General features: G+C 42.5%; 1 protein-coding gene and 1 long non-coding RNA gene across 5 annotated transcripts in view; one reads left to right on the top strand and one right to left on the bottom strand.

The window, feature by feature from the left end:
- Positions 1-24,249, bottom strand: part of DNAJC24 (DnaJ heat shock protein family (Hsp40) member C24) — a 47,708-nt gene that overhangs the window by 3,552 nt on the left and 19,907 nt on the right. For 3 of the 4 annotated variants that reach the window (XM_079974876.1, XM_079974877.1, XM_079974875.1), the window contains one exon: positions 11,161-11,299. In XM_079974876.1, the coding sequence (XP_079831002.1) occupies positions 11,161-11,299 (139 nt within the window). Of the gene's footprint in view, positions 1-1,945; positions 2,237-11,160; positions 11,300-24,249 lie in introns of those variants that run through there. The other variant, XM_079974878.1, reaches the window with a different exon arrangement.
- On the top strand, positions 2,296-8,285 carry LOC307217155. The gene is made up of 2 exons (XR_013839402.1): positions 2,296-2,825; positions 2,864-8,285. It is a non-coding gene; the product is annotated as an uncharacterized lncRNA (long non-coding RNA).

The following is a 24,249-nucleotide window of genomic DNA, read 5'->3' as shown; positions in this document are numbered from 1 at the left end:
ATTCATTATACGGTGCATGGCTGTACTGACAAATGCTGTGTAGAGCACCCTTGGATTTCATTTTTAAAAAGATCAGGCAGCAGGTGATGAGAACATTTCTGCTCAAGACAATTCGAATGGTATAAGACAGCTTCCTATGTGCCTTTCAAATGTAAGAACTCCAGGGCTAGAAGCAAACATGCGGGTGGGGGGGGGGCATCAAAGTGCACTAGAAATTCCTGTATAAGTTCTCTCCACAGGGCATAGTAATTTATGGTTGAGAATGTTGCTTCTTCTAACACAGCTTAATATCCAACCATTCATAAGATCTGACCACTACATATAGATATTGAGAATTAAGTTTGCACCAACATATCCAAGGATGAATTTCAATTAAGCCTCAATTTTTCCACCTGAAAACGTGGTTGCACACCCCTTCTGGACCCTAGTAAAATGTACTCGTCCCACCCTCCATATTTGGCTCCTAGGTCAATAAGTTTCATTTATTTATTTTTCTGAAACACCAGGTTCCATGGTAGGTATATTGACTGGGAACTCTCGGGTTCTGTGCAAGACATATAATTCCTCAAGCTCTCAAATTTGAAATCCACCGATCTAGTCCTATACCCAGTGCCCAGTACCAAGCACATTAGCTACTTTCCCCCCTTCACAAACCTGAATATAGATGCCTCTGTTATGAGAGAACTACAATACATGTACCTCTATACACTCTATTATTATTATTATTTTCAAACACAAGCAATTGGTATATACTGTATTTTTCGCTCTATAAGATGCACCCGATCATAAGACACACCTAGTTTTTAGAGGAGGAAAACAAGAAAAAAAATATTCTGAATCAAATGTACTAAACTATTTAATAAACAACCGGTATATCAGAATCATATTATAACCATGTAAAGTGAACAGCAGTCAACAGTGGCATTAAGAACCACCATCACTGTCATTAACAAATGAAGAGAGACTAAGGTTCGAGCACTCTTCTAGTCTTCTGTAAACTCCAAGAATTCATCAGTGCTAGAGTCAGAATTTATGAAGCTCAGTTGCTCACAATCACAGAAATCACTTTCTTCGCTATCTTCATATAAAATACCATCTTCATTTCCATCCAAAGCATTGCTAATGCCACATTTTTTGAATGACCGGACAACAATTTCCTCCTTCACCAAGTGCCATGATGTTTTCACCCATTCACAAACTTGAGTGATAGTGGGCCTCTTCATTTGTCCAGTAGGTGTCAGATCATGATTACCAGCAGCCATCCATTTGTTCCACTCTTTTTGCATAAAGACCTTAAATGGCTTGTTGATGGAAACGTCGAGAGGTTGCAACTGGCTGGTAAGACCTCCAGGAATTACCGCTAGATGAGTTTTCACTTCTTTAAAGCACTTTTTTGTAGTTTCGCTCATATGTGCTCTAAACTGGTCAAGTACTAATAAGGCAGGTTTTTTTAAAAGCCCTCCGGGACGTTTGGACCACACTTGTTCAACCCATACTCTCAATCCATTTTCGTCCATCCATCCTTTCTCATGAACATGTACAACAATTCCACTTGGAATCACTTCTTTTGGAAATGTTTTCCTTTTGAAAATTAACATGGGTGGCAATTTGGTGCCATCTGCACAACAAGACAACACAACTGTGTAATGGGTTTTCTCATATCTGGAGGTTTTCATGGTGATAGTCTGGGCACCTTCTTTCAGATCAACAGTCCTATAAGATGGCACATCAAAGGTTAGCGGGACTTTATCCATATTCCCAATCTGGCCAATTTCAAACCCATTTCTCTTCCTAGCATCAATTACAAATTTATGAAAAGACAGAATCTTAGATTCATATTCTTTTGGCATTTTTTGTGCAATTCTAGTTTTGATGCGCATAGCAAGGCCACATCGCCTCATAAATCTGTAGCACCATGATGGTGATCCAGTAAAATCGTGAATGCCTTTCTCTACAGCAATGCGTTTGGCTTCATATATTATCATTTTTGTAGAGACTGTGAAGCCATTATTCCGGTGATTTGTGATCCATTCTTTCATGGCCACATCCAACTGTGGCCACTTTGCAGCATTTCCACGAAAAGTGTGCTTGCTTTTATCTGCTTTTTGCAGCTGATCCTCCTGTTTCCTCCAGTCTCTTATCATTTTTTCAGTTGGTGGTGGCCCAAAATGTCTCTCCGCTGCTCTGTTTCCATGTTCCTTAGCATATTTTACTACCTCTAGTTTAAAGGGAATCTTATACGCCAGTCTTTTCTGCTTTATCATCCTTATCAGAATGGGGGAGGTTTTCTGCAAGAAAATACAGTGATGAAGGAACTGTCAGTAATGTATGGTTTACCACTGAGCGCTGACCATACCTTTAACGAATGGCATCATAGTAAACATAGCCAACATACAGTCTGTAAAAAACAACAACCCGGTATAACCCTAAAATTTCATTGATATTATAGCATATGCATTATTTTGCTTTCTTGAGTTGTCCTAGGCATAGCAGCCAACTCCTAGAGGCCTGGGGGGCTTCGCTCCCCCCCATTTAATATTTGAGGGAGTCGTCCCCCCCATGTTGATGGGCATTGTCATTCATATAGTGTGCATGCACTTTGTCTTGAGATCGCAGTAGTTCTCAACCTGTGGGACCCCAGATGTTATTGGACAACAACCCCCATCATCCCTCAACTCCCATCTTCCCTGAGCTCTGGCCTTGCTACCTAGGGGTGATGGGAGTTGTAGTTCAACAACATCTGGGGACCCACAGGTTGGGAAAGGCTGACTTGCGGTATGTGAGGTGGGGCTTACCTGTCGTCCCCCCCCCAATATTTTATTCAAGTTGGAAGAGGGAGGAAGGGAAGGGAAGGGAAGGGAAGGGAAGGGAAGGGAAGGAAGGAAGGAAGGAAGGAAGGAAAGGAGAGGGAGAGCTCACATTTGTACATGCCTGTGGCGGGCAGCTACCTTGCCTCACTGGAACTGGAGCAAAAAGAGGAGGAGATGCTGGGGCAGGAGCCGTGTAAGCGGCTCTCCCTTTGCTTGAATTACAGTCAGCTGGAAGGAGGGATGGATGGCAGCCCCGTCTGTCCCTCCTCCCGCCTCGCTGTAAAGCCAGCAAGAACCGCAGCCACGCTCTGCGTGGCTCTTGCTTTAAAGGCAGAGCTGCGCAGAGCATGCCAGCGGCAGCGGCTCTTGCTGGCTTCGCTTCATAAGACGCACAGACATTTCCACTTACTTTTTAGGAGGAAAAAAGTGTGTCTTATTGAGCGAAAAATATGGTATATACATGTGGCAATATCCAAGATTGACACACTTTTAGCTGCAACTCCCTACTATTTAAAAATTGCTGTCTCAAGACTAATGAAGAATGGGCTTCTTTCAGAAGTATGAACCATAGTTCACCTGTCATGTTTGTCCATATCCCCACATGTCTAAGTAGTAGGTATATTTCTGATCATATACAACTTCTGTATACAGTGGTACCTTGGGTTAAGAACTTAATTTGTTTTGGAGGTCTGTTCTTAACCTGAAACTGTTCTTAACCTGAGGTACCACTTTAGCTAATAGGGCCTCCCGCTGCCGCCGCCACGCAATTTCTGTTCTCATCCTGAAGCAAAGTTCTTAACCCGAGGTACTATTTCTGGGTTAGCGGACTTGTAACCTGAAGCATCTGTAACCCGAGGTACCACTGTATATTGATCTACTCTCTCCCAGCTTTTTGCCTTTACCCTTTACAGATTAATAAACAAAGCTAGGAGAAAATAGTAACAGCTAGGTCTGATGTCATATAGGTATACCTTGCAAAATGAGTAGACACAGTGTAACAGGGTGGTAAGTAAGTGATTTATCAGATTTATCAGTTAACAGCTTCAGCCCCTACTGGATCAACTACACCAGGCATAGGCAAACTCTGCCCTCCAGATGTTTTGGGACTACAGCTCCCAACATCCCTAGCTAACAGGACCAGTGGTCAGGGATGATGGGAATTGTAGTCTCAAAACATCTGGAGGGCCGAGTTTGCCTATGCCTGAACTACACTCTAGCAAAATGATGTAAACTTGGAAAGAAACAAAATAACGGAACAGTTTGTTCCATTTGCCTTGCTTAGGAGGATACCACTATACAGCTAGTTCTGTGCATGGTCACAGCTATGCATACTTTGGAATACTAGAGCTCCTTATTTTCTCCAACACTTTTTTTAGAAATGGGGAACTTGCACCAGTCCAATGGTCACAATCTCTCATAGTCAGTCTTGGGGCTGTATGGTAGTGGTGGCCAGGGCCAAAGCCAAAAGTGGCTAATGCAACAGATGTGGCTACTTTCCATGTACAGTAAGCTAAATCCCTGCCATGCAAGTCAGGTTTCTGCACACACAGCTATCCGTTCAAGCAACCGAGAGGCAGTATCTCAGTTCATTGACATATTCCAGGTAAGCAAAGGCACTCAATGAGGGTACAGATCAAGGATGGTGAGGGGCATGGCCTAAGATGAAAGAAAGACCTGGAGGACCTCATTTGACCCATGAAATGGATGTTACCTGCCCTTGATTTGAACTAATATAGATACTTAAAATCACATTGGTGCTATATAATATTTTGATCACAGCTGTGCTTTGGTATACAATGTTCTATGAGCAAATGAATACTAATTCACGATACCCAGTTTATCATTTCAGATTACTGGTTACAGAGAATACTGGAAAGGAGCTAAGTCAAACCTAAAACGAATGCCAATCTGTGAAGAAAGCAGCTCTCAACTAGTAATCTGAATTTGATAGTACCATGCTAAACTGCAAAAACGTAGGGACTCATACTGTAACTTGGCAATTGTGGTCCACATTCTGTCAGGAGTAGTATGCATGCATTTGTGACAAACTGTTTTAGAACAAAGGTTATCCTGATGTTCCTCATTTTGGTGCAACCAGTCTGCTACCATAGTAGTTAACTATGAATAATGAATTGGTAGTGAAATTAAACACTTATTTTAACTGCCCTCATGTATTGGTGAAAAAAATCTAATTAGCACTTTAATATTAAAGCATGATTCCCCCCCCCCCCATGCAATTCATTAATTAGCGGCCGATTATCCAGTATCAAGTTGGCCTGTGGTCTCTGCCTCCTTTTTGCAACATTAAATTGTGATTCTAATTTTACCTGAAATCTACACTATAGATCTCCAGGGAATGAGTTTCATCTAAATTAATCTTAATGAAGGCAATTAAAACAAATCAGACAAGTTAGATATAATTACTGGATCAATAAAACCTCTTTGACCTAACCTATTCTGAACACCTCCAGTACATTAAATAGATATATATTAAAACAAAGTTAACCCACTTACATCTAAGACTGAAATAGTAATAAATGAGAATGAGGGGGGAGGAAGCTTTATCTTCTCTTATCAACTTAATCCATCTTGGCAATTATGCTGATGCTCCAAATCACTAGAAGAAATGCTACAGTAGATGGAACCAGTCAAAAATACTAATAAGAGTTTTCCTTCTTCAGTTCCTTCTATCTTTTCTATCCAATTCCATGGATTACATACTCTGTTGTTCTTTGCCAATATATATGTAATAAGACTTAGGTTTATTTTAATGTCACTTATGGAATTTGGGCAATAATGTATCACAACTGAACCAACCACTGTATATTCCAGGGAATTTGAAGTCTATCACTCATAGACCATAACAAAGCCTTGTTCTATCTCCAACACAACTCAAATCTGTGTGCTTGAGGACTCAGTATGCCAGGCTGTTACAATGGATGAGAGACCTTTGAGAACCTCCCATATGTCCTTTCTGCCTTCTCTTTGCAGAAGTTGGAGAACAAGAACAAAGCTATGGAAATCCACAGAAGGTAAAAAGTGGATCCATATGAACATTTATCAAGGGTTCACCATATGCATGTTACCACTTGGATAGCACTGGTGAAGCTGTGTAGTAAATTGGTAATCTGTACACTGGGTTATACAGTGGTACCTTGGGTTACAGATGCTTCAGGTTACAGACTCCGCTAACCCAGAAATAGTACCTCAGATTAAGAACAGAAATCGTGCGGCAGTGCGGTGGCAGCGGGAGGCCCCATTAGCTAAAGTGGTGCTTCAGGTTAAGAACAGTTTCAGGTTAGGAATGGACCTCCAGAACGAATTAAGTTCTTAACCCAAGATACCACTGTATCTAAAAATTTCTATTTCTAAATAAATATTGATTTTACATTGTGTGTCCTTAGATAGCTCTCTGAATTTTGAGTAATACTACATAGTGAGTGGATATGCAGTTCTTTACTGATTCAGTGAGGAGGGCACATCAGAAGGGAAGCTAAAAGGGAAGCCCCCCTATGTTTTATCAGGGTTGAGTGCTAAAATTATGGAGGATGGATGGACTCTGTTTTAGCAGGAGACTGTGATATAATCAGGTTTGCATGGAATCCTGCTGACCTGAGCACGATTTAAGCCCTATTCATCAGTAGATGAGCAAGGTTGAACTCTGCTCACTTGGGATGCACACTTCTGTTCGTAGCTGGGGACAGGCACACACAGCCAACACAGGATTCAACCCCACCCTTATGTCTGTCAGATGATGGACATGAAGGAAAAGGGCCTCACAGGTCAACCTGTACCCGTTGCGGACCAAAGTTGGCCCATGGACCGGAGGTTCTTCATTGCATGTCTTACAAGCCGAAAATTCAAGAAAATTAAAAGGGATGCTGGGAATCTTTTAAACAGCATTAAATAACTATTAGAAGCAAACTTCACTTTGCCAGAAAGACTAGCTCAGTATTGTCTACACTGACTGGCAGCAGTTGGTTCTCCAGGGTTTCAGTCAGGGGTCTTTTCCCTCCCCAAAGCCATGCTCCAGAAGGTGGGGCAGGGGGAAGGAAGAACAGCCCCTGTTAAGCAAAACTAAAAGCCATACAAGAAGAGGAAGTGAAGGAATGGGTTTCTGTGCAGTCAGTTTGAAACAGGACCCAACCCCCCCCTTTTCTTCTTTCTCCAAGAAAGCATTTCTAAAATGCATTAACTTGAGCTCTTGAGCCAAAACCCAGCTGTATAAACAAGTGCTCAAAGCTCTCTCCCTTATCAGTCTGTGACGGCAATGAGTGACCTTGGCTGTTCCAGTGGAGTAGGGATGACATGTCTAGGTCTTATCTTACGTCCTGACCACACTCTGACGCACAGACCTAGTCTGGGAACAGTGCCAGAGTATGTTCTTGGAGTTGGTGACCTCTTGTTCCAAGATAAGAATATAGGAACAGGAATACCCTTTTATGGTCAGGAATACAGGAAGGAAAGCCCTTTTATGGTTAAGAGTACCGGAGCAGGAACATATGTGATTTCAACCTGCGTGTATAAGGTGACATGGCTGGGTTCCTGGGGAAGGGGGGAGAGGGTGCCTGGAGGATATATATACTGCATTAAATGTTTCATTTCTTTGGACTTGCTGTGGACTGATCACGCAAGTGCCTTTCTGCTGCTCCGGTGAGCAGAAATAAAGAACTCTTTCTCTGAACCAACCCTCGGTGTCATTTGATTTCCTTCCTCCCGTCCGGGAGCAACGCAGAGCCCACTAATCGGTAAAGTCTAATAAGGCTACAGAAGAGGAGGTAGATGCCTGCTGTAACTTGTTGATGTTGTGCTAATATATGGTTTGAGTGTGATATACATGTTTATGAACACTGTAGGACCACAAATACACTGCTACCATTCAGGCTGAACCTTGCCTGAAACCCACTAAACTGTCCTGGTAGGGCAGGGGGAGCTTGTAAGTCCTTCCCTAAGAAGCCTTCCCTTAAGTCCAGCTCTAGAAATAATAATAAAAATTGAGCAGTTTCAGATTTACTTTCTTATTCTAGCACCTGAGAAAGATTCATGAGATGCAGCTTGATCAATACATATATTTCACAGCACTGCAAAATCACACCATTTAGACTGGAAGATCAGAATAAATTCATTTTTATGTTCTTCTTCGGACTTTTCCTCACAATAATTTATATTAGATTATACTCAATTTTATATAGTCAACTGATGATTTGCAATTTTAAAACTTTATATGGTTTTTATTGTGTGTATATAATTGGTGTAAACTGCTTTGATTTTTATAATGAAATTGTAGTATACAATAAAAATAATTTAAACAAGCAAACAAATAAAATGGCCAATTCTCAGTTCATGATTCTATCTCAGTTCAGAGGGGCTTGTTTAGGAATGGTTGTGTTATAACACTGCAATCAGAGTTAATATTCTTGAGCATTTGGTTGTCATTTTTAAATTATCATAATAATAAAACAGGTTGAGATCTTTGTTATTGTGTCGCCCCTGCTGACCATCCCTCCCTACCTGCCATCCTCACCAACTCCCCAACGCCCTCCACTTACACGTTGCCCAACCCCTCACAGCTTCTTTAACCCCCCACCCCCTTCTACCCTCTCATCCCTCAACAACTCCTTCAACCCCAGCCCTTCAACACCTCCATCACAGCTTACAACTCCCTGCTTGGCAACCCCATCCTCTCTCTTAGCTCAAAGTTCTCCTTTACCCACTGTTCACCCCAACCCCCTCAACAACCAGTGCTTTTCTACTAGAAAAATAAAAAGCTGGGGGAAATCCTCTCATCTTCCCATCTTGGAAACGGAGAGCGATGTGTGGAATCCTTCCCAGAATCTTCCAAAGGCTTCCAAAACCTAGCACAATTGCAAGTGCAGTCCCAATTCTGCCTGCTAGCTTCAAGCTGAAGGGAGGGTGGGGGTGAGCAAATGGCTTTCAGGCACTGTGCCAGAAGCACAGAGACAAATCAAATCCCAGACTTCCTACCAACTGAGGAGCTAAGGAGGGAGCAGTGATCGTCTCAAACATGGGAAGCTGTTCTACAAATATTGGTAGACTGACTAGCAACGGATCTCCAGGTTTTCAACACAATTTTTTTGCCCAGACCTTCCTTGAGATATGATGGGAATTGAAATTTTTGCACAGAAAGCATGTGTTTTATTGTGGAGTTCCAGCTCTTCCCCATTGTGAGTGCCTCTGAAGTGCTGCTGTGGGGGCAATTCTCATCCAACCTCTCCAACTCTGAGAGAAAGCTGGAGGCTTGGCAAGCCTGGCAGAACTCAGCATAATGCGGTTAGAGAAAGCTAGTCTCTCTTATAGCAGTGCCCATTGCTGCACCCTAAGTCATCCACCCACTCCTAATTTGGGCAGTTGTTCTCAACTATGGAACTATCAGGCAGATTTGTCAATAAGCTTCCCATTTTCAGTAATCACTTTAACTGCAGCGAGTATTGTTTTGGAAGAACAGGACTATAAATGCCCAGTGGGTCCCAATGGATTTAAAGGGATTTAAAATTAGTTGCTTTCCTTTAAATCAATCCCTTTCAATAAAATTGTTTTGGTATACTGCAACAACACATCAACTTTAGCTAAAACCAAAAGTTGTGTATTATATGCATCCTTGCTGACACTCCACCGATTGCAACGGAAGTTACACAGCCACTGCTACTGCCCAATCTCTCTTTTCCAAGTCCCTTCAAGCCTCACTAGAAAAAACAAAGGTTGCACAGAATCAATGCCTGTAGATTTCAATCAAAGCAAATTCCACACGCTTTGCTTATCTGAATGGGTAACAGCCCGAAACATTAAAAAAAGCAAATCTGAAAAAGCTTCACAACCTCAAAAATTAAAATACGCATTAACTGTCATTTTCTGTGCATTACTTGTAAGGACATAAAGCTTAATTGACTGGACTGACTTTTATGCTAGAGTGTATATCTCAAAGTCTAACTACAAAACAGACAGAGCATAAACAAATACATTTCTGCCAATTTTTACACAAGGGAAATTTCTTAACCCCAGCTCCAAGTTAGTCTCTCTCCCTCTCTCTCTTGGCAAAACCAGCTGCTCTATTAAGCTACAAGCAAAAAAAACACCAACTAGTTCAAAAATAATTTTGCTCATTTCAGTTTAACATCTAACATCCCAAATAGCACATTTTGAAAAAAGAGAGAACTATAGACAACAAATAATTCATGATTAAAAAAATAAGCTTCTATACGCCGTATATTATTCCGTTGATTATGTGTATCTGCCAGCCACGCTGACTAAGCTTTTGTTTCTCAAATAAAATTGTGGCAACCTTAACAGCAGGGAACTTAAAACAGCAAGAGAGAGAAAGGTTTGATGGTGTGCCAGCGTACAATGGAAGGGAATTCAATAACATGCTGCAGAAACAGTGAGCTTTTATCAGACACACTGAAAAGTGGTGGTAGCTACACGTCAATGCTGGACCAGAGTGTGTTACCGCAGAGTGCGACTGAGTGTTTTCCCCACAGGCAATACACTATTATTGACTCCCCCCATTAACATGTAGGGTGGATATACATTTATTGAAGGTTCTAATGGAAGGCTGAGGGACTCCTATCCTGAGGCCAGAGCAGAAAGACAGCCTATCACTTCATGTAATGGTAGCCCATGTGTGACAGACCTGACCTACATTTTCCCCTTTCTTTCTCACAACAGCCTGTCACTGTTTTAAGATGCTATTTTCCCCAAGATGTACATATATATATATATGTGTGTGTGTGTGTGTGTGTGTGTGTGTGTGTGTGCTTGAACTGCCTGGTTAATGCACTTAACTGGAATATAACTTGCTTCCTTAGACGCTTATACCAGGGATGCATTATGACAAATATTCTGAAATATGCTCGATTCCTAAAGACTGGTAGAAAGGATACACTTTAATGACTGTGAAGTGTTTATAAATATGCGGCAGTATACCTTTTACACAGATTACTCAAAATCTGTATCTAAAATGCAGCAACAGAATGTAGCAAAGGGGATAACTTAAGTAATTAAAAACATTTAATGAAACTGCTTTAAATACTGTCAAATGAGAAATGGCTAAACTAAGTCATTATTATCATCCAAGTTCTACATTCATTAGAATTAGTATAACAGCTACCACCTAATGCTTTGTCAAAAGTAATTTAATGTTTTTACTGCTTAATGGATATGGAGTAATCAGTATAAATAATGTATCTAAATATGGAAGCGGGTAAGAGCAAATGAAGTGTTTCGGTCAAACAAAAAGCATTTTGAAAAAATACCACTGAGCTACCACTCCGGCTTCTGCTCTCAAAAGCTGCTGCTGCTGCTACTACTACAACACTCCTTGGCAGGAACCTACCACGCCGCTGCAGGTCATACTCTTTTTTTGTCTCTTCATTCCCTAGAATTTTCCACGCTCGATCAATTTCGATGAACCTCTGCATGCGCGCCTCCACTTCTCCTGCTGGCACATCTGCGCTCTGTTTGTCTGGATGATACTGCCAATCAAAAGAAGGAAAGGGGAAGGGGAGGGGGGATGGAAGGGGGAAATCAATAGTAAATATGAGATCTATTTTAAGTGTATGGAGGATGTATAGGTCTGAACTATGGTGCCAAGGAAAACAAACAAAGGAAGCAGCATTGGCCACAAGAGATTGCTGCCAGGTTAATTAGACCACTGGAATAGCAGCAAATACACCAGTGGCACAAATGTCACAATGTGCACTGACAGCATTTTCTGGATAATTTGCTGATGGAATCATTGGTCTTATGTACAATTTACCTAGAGAGAATGACTAATGCAAACAGAAATAGGTATACGCAAATAAAAATAAAAAATAGGAGTAAGGGGAAGACTACTTAGATTTAACATTAATTTTTTTTAGCCTAATGTAAATAACATATAATTTTTCTGTGGTTACTTTTTTAATATTTAGGTTTTGGCGTTGAAACAGTCAACAGAAGATACAAAATAGGATATAAATTTACCATAAATGTAATTCTATTTTTAATCTATCATTCACCATCTTTAATTTATTCCAACCCAGTGAATAAAAAGCCTTTCCAAATTTCTAAAGTCATGGGTCACTGGATACAACATTTTGTGCTGTTTTCAGTTTTGAAATAATGTTTGGGGACAGGGCTAAAAGGTAACATGCGTAAGGGCAAAATGATACAGTAATTTCTGCATTAGTTTTGCTGAACACAGGATTGTAAAATTAATTACATTTTAGTAAATATATTAAGAAATGATCTGAATTTCTAGTATTTGTATAGGTGTCACCAAAAGAAACCACCTCCCCAAACAGCATAAAATTCTAATGCCATTTGTCACAGTTCTCTCACTTATTCTTTTAAAAAACATATATCCTACCGTTAACTTAACTCAAAACATCTCCACAAGGTAGCATAATGATTATTTAAGCTAAGGTATAAAATTCTGAGCAAGCACCATTCCAGATGAAAAAGTCATACATGGGTTTAGAATTTGTAATGTATAAAGGAGAAAAACATAGCTTGGCATGACTATTATTTTTGTGTGTGTGTGGATTGTGTGCGCAGTCTTAGATTATAATGACCAACTAGTCTTCTTCACACCATTTGGCAACTACTTCTCAGTAGCTGCTAGGAATATGGGCAGAGATTTCCAAGTTTGTCTTTCAACAGAAAGTTCCTTATCTGTCCCCAATGCTTCCAACATCTTTCCCTAGACTTGGAAGACAACATCTGTTCACAGATGCAAACTGGCCATCTCTTTTTATAGGTTAACCCCCCTAAGGCAGTGATTGTGTGGCAAAGTCTCAATGTGAAATGTGGTCCCAGTTATTGCAAAAGATGCAACTGGAACTGTAGACATATCTGCAGCGGAGATTTGTCTCCATATTCATTCTATGTCATAATCTACAGCGGATGGGTTCTCTGGAACGAGGAAAGCATCCAGCTTGGATGTGTGACTTGGTCTCCTTTAATGTAATGGCACAAACCATGAAAAAAAAATGTTAAGTACTTCAAATTTCTATAATGATTTGTCTTTTTTCACTACCCTGATCCAGCTCAGGAGATCCTAGTCTTACATCTTAGCATACAAACAGGCTTTCGTGCACTTGCTGAATCAGAAAACATGGTTGCAAATTGAATATGCAATGAAATTCACATATGAAACGGTAACCTTCAACCACCTTTCGTTAATCATCTTTAAAAATAGTAATAACTGGGGTTAGATTGGTGTGTTGTTTTCTGAGGAGTGAAAAGCAAGTCATTAATATTTAAAAGAATTACTCAAAAATACCATGAAAATGAGTCGTCTGTCAAAAAAGAAAAAAAGAGAGTGCAGGAACCTTCTTCAGTGAATACCTTTGAAATTAATAGACGCAAACTGCCTAAAATCAAAGCTATAAATACTGTATGTATCAAAACAGGCCACAAAACAATAATGTATGGGACAAAATAGTCTTATAATAAAAAGGTAAAGGTAAAGGTACCCCTGCCCGTACGGGTCAGTCTTGACAGACTCTGGGGTTGTGCGCCCATCTCACTTAAGAGGCCAGGGGCCAGCGCTGTCCGGAGACACTTCCGGGTGACGTGGCCAGCGTGACATCGCTCCTCTGGCCAGAGCCAGAGCCGCACACGGAAACGCCGTTTACCTTCCCGCTGGTAAGCGGTCCCTATTTATCTACTTGCACCTGGAGGTGCTTTCGAACTGCTAGGTTGGCAGGCGCTGGGACCGAGCAGCGGGAGCGCACCCCGCTGCAGGGATTCGAACCGCCGACCTTTCGATCGGCAAGTCCTAGGCGCTGAGGCTTTAACCCCCAGCGCCACCTGCGTCCCTAGTCTTATAATACTAGTTATTAAATTTGTCTCATTATTATGGGTGGAATCCAATGATGTGTGCCCAGTCGCAGAACTGGACTTCTTCTTCCTATAAACCTGCTGTGCACACTCCAAATCTCTTCCAAAGGGTCCCTTAACTCTCTAGAGCGGGTTTTGGGTGTCACTCCATATAATTAATCTTAGCAAATTCTCTTGGGTTTGGGAAGAAAACAAAATGATAGGATAACTTTCCTGTTCTGGATATCTTTTATTACGCAGCTATGTTTGCACTTCTAGATAAATAGCATTGCTATCGGAACATACAGCACTTAGGCATGCTGCTGCTGTGCAACAGCATCCCATTTTTTCCATGATATACACACATTTCTGAGACAATCCAATTTAGATTTCCCTTTTAACATGTTATTGCCTTACAGTGCAACTTTTGCATATCTACTCAGCAGGAAGCCCCAATGAGGCTTACAAGGTAGGCTTACAAGGGAGGGAAACCTCTAGCCCACAGTCTCTCTCTCCCAACCCCTGCATAGCAATTGGGCTTTTTTAAAAAGTTCCTTAAGGCCAACTGTAGTTTTTTAATTGCTGTGAAGGGCAATTTTGGGTTAGGGCAGCAACTAAGGAAGGGAGGGTTAACCCTCTCTTCCTTGTGCAATTGCCCTTGAAAACCACCCCACACAGCCATTTCATGACTAAAAAACTTACACTGGTGCCAATGGTACCAAACTTTCCCAAAGTCCACTTGCTGCATTGGGGTGGGGTGGGGTGGTAGAGTGATTTGGGAAGGGGTGGGGTCACAGCTGGGAAGGGGAGGGCTAACTCAGGCAGAATAAGATTCCCTACCCTTGGAGTATAAATGAGTTTGACCAAGCTGCGGGAGGCAGTGGATGACAGGAGTGCCTGGTGTGCTCTGGTCCATAGCATAGCTGTCAACTTTTCGCTTTTCTTGCAAGGAATCCTATTCGGAATAAGGGAATTTCCCTGAAAAAAAGGGAAACGTTGACAGCTATGGTCCATAGGGTCACGAAGAGTCAGACACGACTAAATGACTAAACAACAACAACAACCACCACCCTTGGAGCATAGAATCCTAACCCTAGGATAGTTTGTGGGAAAGATATTAGGAGCCTGAGAACAGCAGCTTTTCCTGTGTCTTGCCCTTGCGTTGTGCGCTCCCCCTTCCAACACACTTCCAAAAATAAAGCAAAAATGCTTTGAAACCCCCCATCCCCCGAACTAGAATGGAGCAAAGGGACACTAGTCCAACACTAGCCAACCAGGCACCACAGTAAGTCAGCAGATATAATTTGTATATATTATATAAAAAAAGCCAGCTGTATTATTTTGAATTTATTTAAAATATTTCTAAATCACTGTTCATCCAAGGATTCCAGGAAGGTGTACAATTAGCATTAATTCACACACAATAATAAATATTACAAAAGTCATAAGAAATAATGAACTGAAAGGTTTGATAAAAGCTAACTAGCAGGACAGAAAGAATACCACATTTTTAAGTGTCTGGGCAAAAAACAATGTCTTAGTGCCAGTTGTACATTTGCAGGGAGGGCCTTCTAGAGCCAAGCCACTGCCCACAGTGCAGGCTCTTTCCTTCATGCATAAATAGCAACTTCCACTAGGAACTTCCTGTTTCAAAGTACAGTGGAACCACAAAGGCTCTGTTGAGACTAAGATCCTGAACTTGAAAAAGGTGCTCAGCACAGGAGTGAATTAAATATTCTTCAGCAATGTTAAAGTAGGTGTTTTAGACGCAACATTCTAAATCTATTCCCAATTCCTGTCTGCTGCCGGGAGTGGGGTGGGGTACAGGATGAATTGCTTGCATAAGTAACATTGATTTTTCTGAAAATATGTTAGCACAATTGGGATCCAAATATTGGCTTCAAAAATCCCAAGTGTAAGGAAGCCTAAGGAAAATGTATTCTAGGAAAGCAAGCATATGCCTTACTTCAACTGGCACCTTGCTGTTAAAAAGCTTGGGGTGTGGGCCTGAGAAATCCAGGATCAAATCCTTGTTAATCTGTCTACTTAAACACAATTATTACTTGGCCTAAGGGCATATGTTAGAGCATTCTTTTTTCTTTAACTTGGAGACACTAGGGTCCTTTAGATCTAATGGGTAATGCATGGGTAATTTGGATGACCTGAACAAGTCCCTTCCCCACATGAACCCATCCACACAGTAAAATTACTTTTGGAGGCCCTTGTACAGGTGCCCACACTTTGGAGGTCAGACAGATGGCCACTGGCAAAATTGCTTGCTTTGCATGGCACCCCTCTTTAGAAGACTCTATCTAGGTTAGTTCACCTGTACCTAATTTCCTGTCTTTTTGGTACTGGAAAAATACATATTAATTTTCCTAGTTTCTTAAAATTCCAGCTGATATTTTGTGTTTTATTTGGCTGCAATGATTCTTCTTGCCTTATTGCTTTCGTTTGATATTTAAATGTTATTAGTCTAGTAGTCTGATCTGTGATATGTTTTTTTTATGTCATAGCCACTCTTGAAGTAGTGATGCTGAAGGGTGAAATATGTTTAAAATAAAAATAAATGAATTAATGATTTCTCCATGCTACACCATGAGGTGGGTGTACCTGATTTACCTGTTTTCCACAGTGCTACAAGCACCTCATACAGTCTGAAAATAACTTTTTCATGCAGATCTCTAGCATAGTGTAGATTCATAGCAAGTTTATTTTTATACTGCTTTTCTGACTGAAGAATCCCAAGGCAAGATTCAGTTAAACGACAAAATTAAAAGACCAACATCTCAAGGATAGCAGGTGATGGACCATAATTATAATACTAACTCCTCTACAGTTTCTTCTTCCTCTGAGCTCCGATGTAAAAATATCAATGGGGGATGTTCTTTTGTTTTGTACTTGGAGGTTGTGTGCATGTGTGGGAAAGTCTAAACCAGCATTCAAGACTACAGCATACTACTGTGGTGTTCACGGCAGCTTGTGCATCAAAATGCTTGAGTCCCACAGTTTATATTTATTGGAATTAAAATAATGAAAGCAAAGTGGGGAAAAGTAAGGCAGGCAGTTTTACACTACTTAGCATTATTAAGCCAGGGGATTCAATTACATACTGTTACTGCAGAAAAAACATCTTATCTGTACATTTACCATTACAGAGATGTGGACAGAAACAACAAACCAGAATACTCAAGAGTGCCACAACAGAGCGGATTTGCTAAGATTATGATATAATGTGGGAAAGCAACTCTTTCTGTCAACAAAGGATGCCTGCACAGTCACACCTTGGTTGACGAACACCTTGTGAGTCAAACGTTTTGGCTCCCGAACGCCACAAACCTGGGAGTGTTCCGGTTTGCGAACATTCTTTGGAACCCAAACGTCCAATGCTGCTTCTGTGGCTTCCAATTGGCTGCAGGAGCTTCCTGCAGCCAATTGGAAGCCGTGCCTTGGTTTCCAAACCTTTTGGAACTCGAACGGACTTCTGGAATGGATTCCATTCAACTTCCGAGGTACAACTGTAGTTACTTGGAATTATAGTTGCCTCTTAAAATTAATTGTTCACAGTAGCTGAGGATTTAAAATGAGTATGAAGGGCTGATTACCTGCTCAGAAGTAAGACCATGTATGTTCGGTGGGGCTTATTCCCAGATAAAATATGTTTACTGTTGCACCCACCCCAATCTCTGAGCGGTGCGAGATTCTAGGAGGTCCAGGCACACCCACAGGGTTCGGTTTCCTCAGAATGAGGGACAGCAGAGACTGTGGTGTCTTTAGGATATATGGTTTATTCACACATATATACAACATGAGCATACGATGGAGGGGCTCACAGCATTAACACCCCAAGAGGATCTTGGTTCTCCCATAGCCACAGCCTTGGATTCAAAAGAAAATCAGGCATGGCTCTGTCTCTTGCAGCTGTCCAGCCTGCAGTCTGCCACTTCTTGCTTCTCGCTCACACACACAACTCACGTCCAATCTTTGCCTTTCTAACTACCAGCGAGAGTTGCGGGAAGCTGCCCACTCATTCTGTCTGGCATAGAGTCACTTTGTTACCTTACTGGCCCATACTTAGAGGGCCCTTACGTCACCAGGAAGCTACCCTGGCTATTCCAGGAACTGAATCCATGCTGGATCCAGGAATAAGAAAAGGGGATCAGGCATACAGACAGCCCCCACCCCGGCAACTCAGCAATACTGAAACTATATGACTCAGTTCAAATATAGTAATATTCCTACTATTTGACTGTGTAAAAGTTCTATAAACTTCAGATAATAAAGCATTAGATCCACAAAATGTTTTACTGTTACATTTCAAGTTTTTAATTCCCACAGTGCTGTATCATGATGGCTTAGTTTGGGTGACGTTATTCCTAGTTTATTAGTTTTTAAGGGAAATGAAGTTTCAAATTAAGTGACACTATATTTTTTTAGCCATACTCACATTTTCAGTGGTAGTAAGTTTTGAACTTTCCTACTAACCTTGATCTAGCACATGCTCACAAGCTCAATCTTTGTGCAAGAAGATTTGGAAGGATTTGAGGAAGGGTGGGGGAGGAGGAGTTGCTGAAAAGGAGAAAGGACATGCACAGTTAGTGTGCAAACATCCCTTTGAATGACTAATGTCTCAACAAATGAAACTGATCTGTAAAAATGTTACTTGGGGAAAAAAAGAGAGAGACATTGCTCATACTTTGTCAACCAAGAAAATCTTTAATAAAAATACATTTAAAAAAATTACTGCAACTCTCCTTTAGTGTAGCTGAAGCTATTTTGCAGCAAAGTATTAAAAACTAAAGTGTGGAAAACATCAATATCTGGTTACAAATGGAGGAAATTAATATGATTTAAGTATAAGGGGCCTACATTCACCCAAATACTTCGCTTTTTGTAGCCAATATTCATAGCTGCATTTCATATATCATGCACTCCACAATGTGGCTAATTATTTAAGATACCTACTGTATCTTAAATACAAGGTAAAACATACAGCACACAGATCTGCTGTGAAATAGTTCTTCCAATTTGTGAGAGAAGTCACCAGAGGGAGGGGGACAAAGCCTGAAAAACCAACTCAGTCAAATGAGAAGCCAACAGAAATAGCAGCAGCAGCAGCAGCAGTAATAATAATAATAATAATAATAATAATAATAATAATAATTTCACAAGCCAGCAAATGGCAATCAAAGATACAGACGTCTGAACTTCATGGGGCGAGACATTCCATAACACTGGGAAGGCTCTGAGTTCCACTGGCAGTGGAGCAATTTTCACTAATTTTTCTGCCTCTCTGTCATCTCCTGTGATCTCTTGAAAAGCTAAAGCAAAGGGCTGACGGAATCTCCTAAACAGTGTGGGTGGTGGTTGTAGGTAAGAAGAATTGGTGAAAGTAACAATCCTGGCCATCTTCCTCCAGCGAAGTACCAGTACTTCTCCTGGATTCTGGTTCACTCCATGAACTGAAGGAGCCCTTCTGCTGCAAAGAGTCAAGGCTGGATCTACTGCACCATTGCCAACCCCGATCAATCTTACTTCCACCATAGGTGAGACACAGAGAAAGACTTCCTTACCAGATCTTAATACGTACAAGACGGTCTGCCAGGTCCAAGTCATTTAAGGTTTTACAAAGGAAAGAACCAACAGTTTGTATAATGACAGGAAACAAGCTGGTAACTAGTGTGGGTGATGCTGGATAGTAATGTAATCCTATAAGTTGCTGCTACTATCTGGAACAACAAAAATTTCAAAATTAAGCTCAAGTCATTTAAGGTTTTACAAAGGAAAGAACCAACAGTTTGTATAATGACAGGAAACAAGCTGGTAACTAGTGTGGGTGATGCTGGATAGTAATGTAATCCTATAAGTTGCTGCTACTATCTGGAACAACAAAAATTTCAAAATTAAGCTCAAGTAGAGTGCACAGTAGTAATCCAATCTAGATGCATGTGACCACTGTAAGGTCTGACATCATCAGAAATAGACACTTGAAGCCCCAAATGGGCAAGGCACTCCTGGACACAGTTGCCATCAAGGAATCCATGTTTAAAGCTAAATAAATTTATGGATTCTTTAATAATAATAATAATATTTTTTTATTTATACCCCGCCCTCCCCAGCCAAGCCCGGGCTCAGAGCGGCTTACAAACAATAATAAAAACAAGAAGAATGATTACAACTTAAAAACAAAAATAAAATACAGCATTAAAATAATGGAACATTAAAATATTAAAATGTAGCCTCATCGCAGGAGGAGAAGGAAAAGAAAAAAAGAGAGAGAGAGAGAGAGGGAGGGAGGGAATCAAATTGGCTCCAAGCCAAAGGCCAGGCGGAACAACTCTGTCTTACAGGCCCTGCGGAAAGAAATCAGATCCTGCAGGGCCCTGGTCTCATGAGGCAGAGCGTTCCACCAGGCCGGAGCCAGAGTTGAAAAGGCCCTGGCTCTGGTTGAAGCCAATCTAACTTCCTTAGGGCCCGGCACCACTAGGGTGTTGTTATTTATGGACCTTGAGGCTCTCCGTGGGGCATACCAGGAGAGGCGGTCCCGTAGGTACGAGGGTCCTAGGCCGTGAAGGGCTTTAAAGGTCAAAAGCAGCACCTTAAATCTGACCCTGTACTCCACCGGGATCCAGTGCAGCTTGAAAAGCACTGGGTGAATATGCTCCCATGGCAGAGACCCCGTGAAGAGCCTCGCTGCAGCATTCTGTACCCGCTGGAGTTTCTGGGACAGCTTCAAGGGCAGCCCCGCATAGAGTGAATTACAGTAGTCAAGCCTGGAGATGACCGTCGCATGGATCACTGTGGCCAAGTCGGGGCGGGAAAGGTAAGGGACCAACTGCTTGATGCGGCGAAGGTGGAAAAATGTCGCCTTGGCTGTTGCTGTAACCTGCGCCTCCATGGAAAGGGAGGCGTCAAGGATTACACCCAAACTCTTAACGGAAGGCAATGGCACTAATTGGGCCCCCGCAAGAGAAGGGAGTTGGTCCCTCATCCCCATGCCATCCCGACCTAGCCATAGGACCTCTGTCTTTGAAGGATTTAGTTTCAATCGGCTCCCACGAAACCATCCAGCCACAGCTTCCAAGCATCTGGTCAGTGTGTTCGGGGTCGAGTCGGTGTGGCCATCCATCAGCAGATAGAGCTGAGTGTCATCAGCATATTGGTGACAGCCCAGCCCAAAGCTCCGGATAATCTGGGCAAGGGGGCGCATAAAGATGTTAAAAATTATCGAGGAGAGAATTGCGCCCTGCGGCACTCCACACACCAAGGAGTGGCGCGACGACATTTCCCTCCCTAGTGCCACCCTCTGTCCCCGACCAGAGATAAAAGAGCACAACCAGTTACGGGCTATGCCCTGTATCCCCACGTCTGCGAGGCGGTGGTCCAGAAGATCATGATCGACCATGTCAAAGGCTGCTGACAAATCTAAAAGGATCAGCAGTCCTGACCCGCAACCAGAGCCGTCTCCGTCCCAAAACCAGGACGGAAACTGGACTGAAATGGATCTAATGCCGATGTTTCCTCCAGAAACCTACCAAGTTGTTCAGCAACCGCTCTCTCAATTACCTTACCCAGGTATGGAAGATTTGAAACTGGGCGGTAATTGGATAGGTCTAAGCGATCTAATGAAGTTTTTTTTAAGAGTGGACACACCACTGCTTCCTTCAGTTCCCCTGGGAATGTCCCTGTGACAAGGGACAAATTGATAATTTCAACCAGGGGGGTCCGCACAACATCTGGACACTCCCTAATCAGCCAAGATGGGCACGGATCGAGGAGGCAGGTGGTGGGCCTACCAACTTGGAGGAATCTATCCACATCAGTAGGGAGTATCCGATCGAAATGGTCCAACACTGGACCTGAAGTCAGTCGAGGGGCCTCCAGTTCAGTCACTGTATCTAAATTGGCAGGGAGGTCACGGCGGAGCAACAGGACTTTCTCCACAAAAAAACTCGCGAATGCCTCACAGCTGTGGGTCGAATTTGTGCTTAAATTTGGTTGTCCTCCTAAGGACGTTATTGACCTAATTATTCTAAAAAGTTGTGTCGGGCGAGAGCTAGCGGATGCAATGGAAGCTGCAAAGTAAGATTTCTTAGCAGCTTTCATAGCCATCTCATAGGCTTTCATAAGCGTCCTATAAGATGTTCTTGAGGCTCCGTCACGAGTCCGGCGCCATACTCGCTCTAGCCGTCTGAGATCCCGCTTCATTTTCCGGAGCTCCTCAGTAAACCAAGGGGCCCGGTTTCGACGGGGTCGCAGAGGGCGCTTAGGCGCGATCTCATCAATGGCTGCCAAGAGACGGTTATTCCAGTCCTCAACAAGGTCATCTAATGAGTCGCCAGGAGGAGCAGGGTTCCGCAAGGCTTGTCGGAATCTATCAGGATCCATCAGTTTTCGCGGACGAGCCCAAATAGGCTCGCCACCCGAGCTGGGGAGGAGCGGGAAGTCAATCTTGGCTTTCAGGGCGTAGTGATCAGACCATGGCACTTCCACAGCAGGGAGCATGATCACATCTATGCCAGCCCCAAAGATCAGATCCAGCGTGTGGCCTGCTTGATGAGTGGGGCCCAAAACAACCTGGGAGAACCCTAGTGTTGCCATGGAAGTCACTAGGTCCAGAGCCTGTGAGGAGGGAGCGGCATCGGCATGGACGTTGAAGTCTCCCAAAACCAGTAGGTTTGGGAACTCCAAGGCCCAGCCCGCCACCACCTCCAGCAGGTCTGACAGGGTGGCTGCAGGTGTGCTGGGTGGTCGGTACACCAGCCAGACAGCCAAGCTCTCCTTGGTGCCCCATACGAGACCAACACATTCAATGCCGGAGATCGTCGGTGATGGCAGAGCTCTGAAAGAGCAATCCTCCCGGAATAACAACGCTACTCCTCCCCCCCGACCCACAGTCCGTGATTGATGGAGAACAGAGAAACCTGGGGGTGTTATCTCATGTAGGGAGACTACTTCGCCTTCCCGTACCCAGGTCTCCGTCACGCAAGCCAGGTCAATCCCCTGCGAGACAAAAAAGTCACGCATGGTGGCGGTTTTGTTGCCTATGGACCTGGCATTGCACAGCACCAATGGCGGAGTTGTGTAATCCTTGCTCTCCCTACCCTCATCCCTTGGGATGGGGCGTAGATTGGAAGGGGTTCGAGGATCACTGCATCTCGAAACCCTTCGCCGATAGAGATATCTTTAGGGGAGTACTGTACTATATAAAACAGTTTTAATTAGCACAAATGCTGTTCTTACATCAGGAAGTTTCTAGCAAGGCTGCACTGATACCTTGGCTTATATATTTAAAATGGCTTAGATCCAGAGTTGCCCTTCTGTGAATTTCAGGGCTGCATCCAGAGAAGCCGCTGAGAGTGGCTGGGGCAACCCAGTCAGTTGGGTGGGATGCAAATAATAAAATTATTTAAATTATTATCTTCTACTCATGGAATCTCCTGTACAAAGAAGGGCAAGGAGTTTTGGCCAATCCCCTTCTTCCTCCTCTGCCCTTCCCACTGTTCTGGAGACTCTCCAATTTTCCAGAGCAGATATTCTGGAGTCTGCAGGCAGGAAGAGGAAATCAGAAAAAAAAAGTCTCCCCTTCCATTCTGAGAGTGGAGCTCAAGGAACATTTTTGAGGAAAAAAATGTATTTTTATTCCACCTTTTGGAGGAAACCTCAGTGACTGACAAGAAAAACACTGAAATACATAAATCTCTAACTTACAGGAGGGAGGAACCTACAATTGGCTGGTGACTAAAAATTAAAACCTAGATTAAACAAAACCAGAACAGCAAATGACGCAAATAACTGTTATATGCACAGTGACAGGGATGAGTATGGAGGTGGAGGGGTCACAATCCAAAGACATGTTCTTATGTCATGCTTCACAAGTATAAATTAAAAAGATGAACCCCCGCCCCCTTTGTTATGGTGTGCCCGTTGCTAGTGGCATAATGTGCTTTAAAATAAGATTCAGGTTGCAATTGTAAAATGACTTGCCTGGGAGTAAGCCCTATTGAATCCAACAGGACTTACTTCTGAATAGGCACGGTAAGGATTGAGTTGTAAATCATAGTGCAGGGTGCAAACATATCCTTTAGTACACCCCGTTAACCTGAGGCAGAGCAAGCAAGCAAGCATTTGTGCTTATAAAGTTGGAGAGGCTCAATATTACAGGTCTGAGAACGAGGTAAAGCACCAACTAGCCAGTTCCCAGCAAAATCAGTGGGGGCTTCTCAACACTTCACAAGACCAGTTCCTCAGCCAAGCAAAATCCATTTGAAGTGTTTTTCTTTAGCTACTATACAGACTTAATGACTTGCACATAAAAGGTCTTGTACAACAGCTAGCCTGAAGCAACAGTGCACTCTTTGCTCTGTGGCCTACATGGTTCATCAGGTACTAATTAGGTAGCATGTTCTGTCAACGCTTTCATGCTTTTCTTCTATTAATTGATCATTCTGCCAAATTAATGACATTGCTGTACCAGCTTTGAATTCCCTTAGCTCCTTTACCTGTGAGACACGCAGAAGCAAAAGAATACCCCAAAAGGTCACAAGTTAACTGTCCCTGTTCAAGATTTGACGTCAACGTTAAAAACATTTTGCTGAAAGGTTAATTACATCTACCTAGT

The sequence above is a fragment of the Podarcis cretensis genome, assembly GCF_951804945.1.
Source record: "Podarcis cretensis genome assembly, chromosome: 1".
In the NCBI taxonomy this organism is placed as follows: domain Eukaryota; kingdom Metazoa; phylum Chordata; class Lepidosauria; order Squamata; family Lacertidae; genus Podarcis; species Podarcis cretensis.
This window is presented reverse-complemented; position numbering and strand designations above follow the sequence as displayed.